Raw genomic sequence first — 8,354 nt, forward strand, 5'->3', positions numbered from 1 at the left:
ATATAATGACATATGAGGAACACAAACAAAAGTTGAGGTTAAAACATAACATGGTTGTATACATAATGGCTTTTGTGGCATAAACCCTATACCTAATTATATCTAGTAAACTAGAAATTAGTAGACATGAAACTTGAAATACTAAAAGTAACATATTAAACCTTGACACCATTTTGATGTAAAGAAATGTTATAACACCAAATTTGGTGTTATATTATTCCTTTACACCAACGAATTTAGTGTAAAAAAATGGAAGTTTGTGTTGGGTTGGAGACACTAATATGTCAATGGGAAACACATTCTTAAAATTATATATCTTCAAAAATATGTTACATTGAAGTTTGTAGGAATTGATTAGTCCCAATACAATTACAAGCTTCATATATACCATATCAGCATAAGGCGATAGCAGCTGAGTTAATGTGTCAAATACATAAAAAAAAATAATTAAATGAGATGGTAATGTTAAGAAGAGTTGAAATCCTTGGTGTTGAAGTAAAGGTTGCTTTGTTTTTTAGAGAAACTTGTAACTGTAGACACATGAGAAAAGCCATTATACTTTCCATCTCTCTTTGCTATGCATATGTTCACCATATACTTTAGAAGATCATGCTTCTGCACAAAATCTTGATCTGCATATTCCTCAAAACCCATCCACTACACATAAAAAAATTGTCTATTTAATGTTTCAAGAATAAAAGAAAACTGAAACTCATTGTTTAAATATAGAAAATTTGATGATAATGGAAGAAATTTAAGGAAGCTAACCTGGGCTGACTCGATTTCTGATTCTTGTATCTGGATGTTGAAGGACAAAGGTTGCAACACACACATGAAGAATAAATCCGATTTGTCAAAGAATGATTTATGGCTTTGTCTGCAAAATCAACAACACCATCAACCAAGATTCAAGATTGTCTTTTTGACACGACAAAGGAATAGAATAAGTCATTACATTTTTAGAAAATTAAATTGAAGTATCAAAAAAAAAAAAAAAATCATGAATTTTTTTTGAAGAGATTTGTGATTACTAAAAATAGCTTATGCTGTAAACATAAGAATAAGAAACATCCACTCAGTTCATGAATAAACATTTTTTAAAAATTTATTTTGTATACAACCAGGAAAAATGTATTTATTGAATTCCAAATTTGTTACCTGAATGCCAATACTTCCAGGAATTTGGTGTCAATCTGAAGAATAATAATAAAAATAAGAAACATCGACTCAGTTCAACAGAAATCCCCAAAATGGAACTTTTGTTTTCTTATTTAAAAGGAAAGAATGTTTGTTTAACAAAAATAAAAAAGATGTTAAGCAATTTCAACTTACTCCAGTCTCCTCTTTAACCTCTCTAACCGCAGCATCACAGATATCTTCACCCTGTCCATTCATATTTTATTTTATTTTTCTTTCAAAAATCAAAATACTGAATATTTTTTCGATAAAATAAAATTTCCATTTTAATTTACCTCATCAACGACTCCAGTAGGAAACTTCCATATGCCAGTTCCTCTGAATTTTCCACTCTTTTCTTGCACCACCAAAACCTAAAACCACAAAAATCTTCATAAAATGCACTTGTAATCATGTTCAAAACTATACAGAAGCAATTTAATAATACTAGAATGCTTTATTTCCTAAGTAATATATACATATATAAATACCTGTCCATTTTGATTCATAACAAAAGCCCCAATACCCACTCTATGACTTGCATTAGCTGGCAATGTATTTGTAGTTTCAGGAATCCAATGCACAAGCATCAAGTGTTTTGGTTCCGCATGATGATAATAAAACCCTTCCTGCAACATGTTGATTATTGTGAAATTTGTGTTACCGAATGTAAGGGTAAAACAGTCATTTATAAAAAGAAAGCGTCTAAGAAGGTTATAATGATATAAATGTAAACAGAAACTCACTTTAACCACAGGTTCAATGAGATTTACAAGCCCGATTGGTAATTTGATCCAAATACCCCTTTTACCCTACACATAACACATATTTGTGTTAACTAACTGCAAAAACAAAGCTCAAGGCACATGCATTCCCTAATATCATACGGAAAGAAAGAAAGAAAGAAGTAAAAAGAACCTGTTGTTTCCAATGCAGCATTGAAGCTTTAAGCAAAGAAGTAAACACAAGTGGATCGATGGGGTCTGTAGACATTTCCACGATAACACCTCCATGTTCATCCTCTTTGCCAGATAAAACCTTATTATCTACTTGATTCACCTGCAGTTTCTCTGACAATACAGGCGATGGAGACCAAGAGCTCCCTGATCCAGACATGGATCGTAAATTCAAATGCCTCTTCAATTTGCCTGTGAATCAACAACATATGAAGCTAATTTTTGAGAAAGTAGCGGATTTGGGTTCTTGGATCTACGGTACCTAAACAACAGACATTAACCACAAGTCACAACCAAAAAGCCCCAATCCGAAGTACCAAGGTGATTATGGATTCGAGTTTGACAACTGGATTGACGAAGATGATACGATCAAAGTAGAAGTTAGTATTTCTAAGAGTTGGCAACTGGAAGTGAAGTGAGAAACTGACCTTGTTCCCATGGAAGTGGGAGGTTTAGGTTTGGCCTGCGACGTAAAAAGGAGCGATTTCCGGCGACCAAACATACAATTGATGATGATGATGGTCTAGGAGGAAGAACAAGTCTGATTATCATATTCTATATCTTCTCTCTTCTCTCTTCTCTTCTCTCTTCAATTGAGGTTTAGGTTTGGCATGTGTACGTTTATGGTCGGAGATTATAGATTTATAGATACGTATGTATAATAAAGCAATAAAAAGGGTTCAATTTCAATCTCTTGTTATCTGAATCTCTTTTTTCTATTAACTTTTATAATTGTATTATTGTGATGATTAAGGTGTCCCACTACCCTCTCCTTATAGTCCTTTCTCCGTCTTCCATGGAGGCAGAAAAGAAATCGAGTTCAGAAAGATGGAGATCTCCTACTTTTCGAATTGTAATACTCTTTTATTAAGTAATAAGAATCCGCCCGTCTTATCCATTTCTCAAAGAGCGATCTTTAATAATTTCTGTCATTTTTTTAACAGCAGGAAAACAAAACAAAAACAATATTGAACTCAACTAAAACATAACAAATACTAATATTGAACTCAACCAAAGGGCTTATAGCCCAGCGGTATCAGGTGTTGTCCTCCCTCCTTGAGGTTGAGGGTTCAAGTCTCGTCGGAGACATAGGTGGATTTAAGAGTAGTTTAGGATTATATTGTATTTGCCGTTCAAAAAAATAAAAAATAAATAAACACCATAAAATATTCATTATTTTATTTAAATCATATTTAATCATGTAAAACAAAACATGAGAGATATATGTTAATATATCACGTCGAATTTTGAACACAACAGGATGTCGTATTTTTTACATTAGACACAAATTTGGATTTCAATTTTGTACTAATTTCTTTTTGTGTCGTTTATTTTTTAATCGTAGTGTGTCATCGATTGAAACTCATGCTCCCATGTTATATGGCTAAAAAATAGATACCACAAACCAAAAAACTACACTCCACCAAACATTTTCTTTCGCCATCATGCTGATCTACCATAATAAATGAAAATCTTTTTGTCACGTATCATATTTTTATTGATTTGGCTAAATGTTATTTTTTGGTTGATTTCAATTAAATTTTTTTTCCACATGACATTTTGTGGTTGTTTTATTTTTATTAAATTTTACATTATATTTAATTACATGTATTAATTGCAATAAATATAATAATAAATGCATTTCATTTTCATTAATTGACTTTCCTTTTAATTTCAAAATTTATAAATTAAAGCTCATTAGTTTCCTTTGTTTATTTATCTAAATTATTTGTATAAATTTAAAAAAGAAAAAACACTTTAATTTTAATAATTCAATATTTTTTTTTAATTTTTTTATCAATTCAAACTTCTCAAATGTTTAGAATTTCATATTTATTTTTTTTTAAATGAACTCATGTAATATATGAGTCTTACAACTAGTTTAATACTATTTAAGTTTATCATAGTATCGGTGGGTACATATATATATATGCCTGTTGGAGGTGAGGTTTCGGGGAGAAAAGTGAAGGGTGGGTTTGTAACAAAAGATAAAAGATATAAAAGATTATCAAGTAATGACAAAATAATCATTTATATAGTTAGAAATCAAAACCAAAAACAAAATAAATCACATGCATAATTTGCAACAAACTTGAACCAAACCTAATAAAATGCCCAACATATGGACCTAACTTGTAATTTATTTTACTCTAAGACCATCTCCAACAAACAACACTATCTATTACACCAAAACTTATAATTGTAATGTAAAACATAATGTTAACAATAAAAATCTTCAATTCATTACATTATAATCAACACTAAAAATGAATATTATAGGTATATTCCTATTTATTTAGTTTTTTAATTTTAAAAACACAACCCTTGTATTTATTAAGTTTTTACAAACATGATCCATAACTTTTTATTAATATAACTACATAAATTATAGACAAAATTTCACAAATGGTCATGTGGTTTCCGAAAAGACACTCTCAAGATCTCTTTAGAAAGCGTTACACTGGTGGTCCTTGTGGTTTCAAATACAAGCACGGTTAGTCCTTTTAGCTAACTCTAAATCTATATGAAATTATCTATTTACCTTTTTTTGTCTTTTTGTTTCTGTAAGGACCATATGTATACATCCTCCAAATAAAATCAAAACCCTATCCCCTCCCCCAAATTATCAATCTGCTTGGTATGATAAGTCAGTTGCACTCATAACTTTTGTTTTGTTGATTTTGTTCATTCTATCTATATGGGTTGCAATTTGAAACTAGGTTTTGTGAACCATTAAATAAAGCTCTAATATTAGCTGTCGAAAAAGATTTTGACATGGGTTTAGTCAAACCCTTCATGGATGATTCATTGAACCAATAGATTTTGGGGATAATGATGATTTTAGGAATAAAAGAGTAACAATGATTCACATAATGAAAACGATAATGAAATATTGATTTGTGGATGTAGGGATAGCACCAGGAAGAATGAATTGATTTTGTTGTATGTAATAATATATCTATAATTAGAATATAAGCATGTTACAAAGAAAATAAAAAAAAATTAAGATAAATTTATTGAAATGGTCCTTGTAAGATATTGTATTTTTCAGATTTCATCTTAGGGAAAATTTGTCATTTTAGAAAAAAAAAATAAATAAATAACAAGTTACAAGTCAGATTTGACGACTAAGGGACTAACCATGCAATGTTTTGAAACTACAAGGACCACTGGTGTTGTTTTGATCGTAGTTATTCTAAAAGTGATACGTATTGGAAACCACAATGACCGATCGTTAAATTTTATTATTAAAAATCTATAACCAAGCTCAGCAAACTCCCGATACATGTTTAGACCATATTTTAATGGATTTGGAGGATCCCGATCTGGTTTACCGGATTATTAGGTTACTACCATTGTAATAGTTATGTGGTTATTTAAATTTCTAAGATTTTAATGTTTTTTTTATAACGCCATTAGGATTGTAATATATATGTCATTTGTGTTTTCTTTGCACTATTAGGATTGTAATATATATCAATTATGTGTTTTATATAAATCTTGTATTGCATTTTAAATTATTAAATATAATAACATAGGTAACATTATTAAATATAAAAGTATAATTATATAAGAGATAAACTAAAAATGTATATGTTCAAAATTCATGGACTAATATGTATTTCCGAAAATTTAACACTAAATATAGTGTTAATGAATAGTATAACATTATATTGGTGTTATATTATTCACCAAAACTGCATTTAGTGTTGATTGGAGCACTTTAGAGTAGGATTTAGTGTAAAAATGGTTTTGTGTTTAGTGTTGGGTTAAAAATGCTCTAATAACAATATACTTTCTTTATCCAATATTAATTAAAAGCATGCTTGTCATTCTCAGCTTTCATATTAGTGTTTTTGTCTTAACTTTCAATTTGTCCAGTACCTCTTTCTATATTTTGTATTTCATTTTATCTGTATTTTTTGTTTTTTCCAAAAAAAAATGACATCAAATCAATTTCGATATTGTTTATAAGACCGACAGTAGCAATCGTGCAGCTGATGCTTTATTGAGGCGTGACTCAAGTGTTGATCGAGTGCTCGATTTTGGATGGTCCACAATGGCAACAATGGGATTTGTTGAAAGAGGAGATTGCTAATGATGATTTGTTGCAGCGCAGCAAATTAAGAAAGATTTGGAGGAAAAACTACAAGAACATAAAGGATTTTTGGTTTTGTTTTACAAAAATAGATTGGTGATTCCACGCAAATCGTCTTTGATTAGTACCATTTTTCATGAATTAATTTCATAAAAGTCTGATGAGAGGGAAGAATGGTCTGAGCTGTTTTGGGTGGGTATGAGAAGGGACATTATTGAGCTGGTGAAAGTGTTTACTAAACAAGTGATAAAGGTACATGGCGTTGCCAAATTAGCAGCATGGTTTTATGGCCCCTATCGGATTTTGGAGAGAATATATATATATATATATATATATATATATATATATATATATATATATATATATATATATATATATATATATATATGCAAAATTAGGTTGCTTATAAATTAGAGTTGCCAACATTGATCCCCTATTTCATATTTCTCAGTCGACTGCTTGTCTTCACAACTACCAACTCAACTGACAGACGATCTGGTGGGTTCGCTGGGTTTATCAACACCTACTTGAAAGAATAGGTGGAATGGAACAGTACTAAATACATACAACATATACCTTCAAGTAGGCCTTAATTAATTGCCAAAAAGATTTATCACATTAATTAAAAATTAAATTATACTAGCTATAACAAGAAATAGATCAAGGTTTATATATATCAACACCTACTCTCGATCCAACTGGAAGACGAATAAGAAGAAGAAGAAGAAGACGCTTTTTTGCCCTAGTAACTCACTAAAACTAGCCGTTAGTTCCAGACATAAAAATTACTTCCAAATTTGAAGCATTATTCACCAATTTTGAGATTTTCTAATATAATATATCAACTGCTTGAGTAGATTTATGATTTCATGGAGTTAACTGGTGGCTTAATTTCTAGGCCACCTATATATAATTCTTAAAATTATTATCTAAACAACCCAACGTGCTCCAACACATCCAAGCGAAATTGAATCATAAAGTAATTCGAGAGAGATATTACCTTAATTTCTGAAGCTTAATCCCTGGCCTTCGATTCAATTCGTCTCCTGTTCCTGTCCTAACTTGAAGATGAAATGAACTTAATTAGGGTTTCTTTCACGCCATTTATACTACGCTTTTCAGGTGGTAGGTACGAATTTATTAAATGCAACCACAAATGTTAGTCATTCGTGGAAATTGCATAAAACGAATAATAAAAAGAAAATGATATTTTCATTTATGTTTTTTTATTCATCTAATTATTTCATTTTTATATAAAATGAAGAGAAAGAACTATAGATATACAAAATCTTGTATGGACACATGCACCTCCATTTCTGATTTTTCATTCCTGACTTTATAAAAAATCCAGAATTCATTCATCATGATGCATGCATCTAGATGATCGATATATATATATATATATATATATATATATATATATATATATATATATATATATATATATATATATATATATATATATATATATATATGCCAAGTGAGAAAGAGAATCTGTTATAGTGGTGCTATGCTAATCTTGGATAAACCTTCAGTGGATTTCGTCATATTTCTGTTTGAAGGCTTTAGTTCAAAGCTCAAGCTAGTTTAGTGCAGTATTTTTTTTTTAATAAATAAATGAAGAATTTCTCCTTGAGGCTTGAATGTCAATTGATGAAGATGCAAAACTGAACTGTGGTTGAGATGGTTTACAGCCCACTTGGAAGACTTAAGGTGTTTATTTCCATTGCATATGGAAGTTTGTACTTAGTTTCATAGATAAATTATTTTTTTTAAAACTTTGAATAGACTGTTTTACATCTAAAACTTAATTTTTCTATTAAAATCGTTTCATAAATAAATTAAATCATGCCAAACAAAACATCACATGCAAGTTAATAATAACAATTAAAATAATATGTTGTCTGAAAGCATGTCCAGCCCCTCTTGTCGATGTTGTTAGCCGAGGGGCACTTGGGTTGCGGTCCATCTGGTTCTCGGTCTACTTTGTTGCTAGGGTTCCGTCGCTTGAGTTATATTTTACACTTTTCCCAAAAATAAATAGACAACCAAAAGATATATATATATATATATATATATATATATATATATATATATATATATATATATATATATATATAAAA

The 8,354-nt window shown here is 29.8% G+C and overlaps 1 protein-coding gene across 7 annotated transcripts; it reads right to left on the reverse strand.

Annotated features, from left to right (window-relative positions):
* Nucleotides 1–282: 282 nt before the first annotated feature.
* Nucleotides 283–7,375, reverse strand: LOC145168876 (nudix hydrolase 2-like). Of its 7 annotated transcripts, XM_079087570.1 has the most exons (11): nucleotides 7,232–7,339; nucleotides 2,561–2,655; nucleotides 2,395–2,478; nucleotides 2,095–2,324; nucleotides 1,923–1,988; nucleotides 1,668–1,805; nucleotides 1,473–1,550; nucleotides 1,333–1,383; nucleotides 1,159–1,193; nucleotides 769–877; nucleotides 283–657 (listed from the first exon to the last, which is right to left on the reverse strand). In XM_079087570.1, exons 4-11 carry the CDS (start codon nucleotides 2,290–2,292, stop codon nucleotides 466–468), a joined length of 867 nt encoding a protein of 288 aa, XP_078943696.1. In that variant the 5' UTR covers nucleotides 2,293–2,324; nucleotides 2,395–2,478; nucleotides 2,561–2,655; nucleotides 7,232–7,339; the 3' UTR covers nucleotides 283–465. The 7 variants fall into 7 exon arrangements, with proteins under 7 accessions (XP_078943696.1, XP_078943685.1, XP_078943690.1 ...); XM_079087559.1 differs by lacking the exon at nucleotides 2,395–2,478 and having other exon boundaries at nucleotides 2,095–2,394; XM_079087564.1 differs by having other exon boundaries at nucleotides 2,095–2,478.
* Nucleotides 7,376–8,354: the final 979 nt, after the last annotated feature.

The sequence above is a fragment of the Lactuca virosa genome, chromosome 1 (assembly GCF_052849685.1).
Source record: "Lactuca virosa cultivar CGN04683 chromosome 1, Lactuca_virosa_CGN04683_v6, whole genome shotgun sequence".
NCBI lineage: Eukaryota > Viridiplantae > Streptophyta > Magnoliopsida > Asterales > Asteraceae > Lactuca > Lactuca virosa.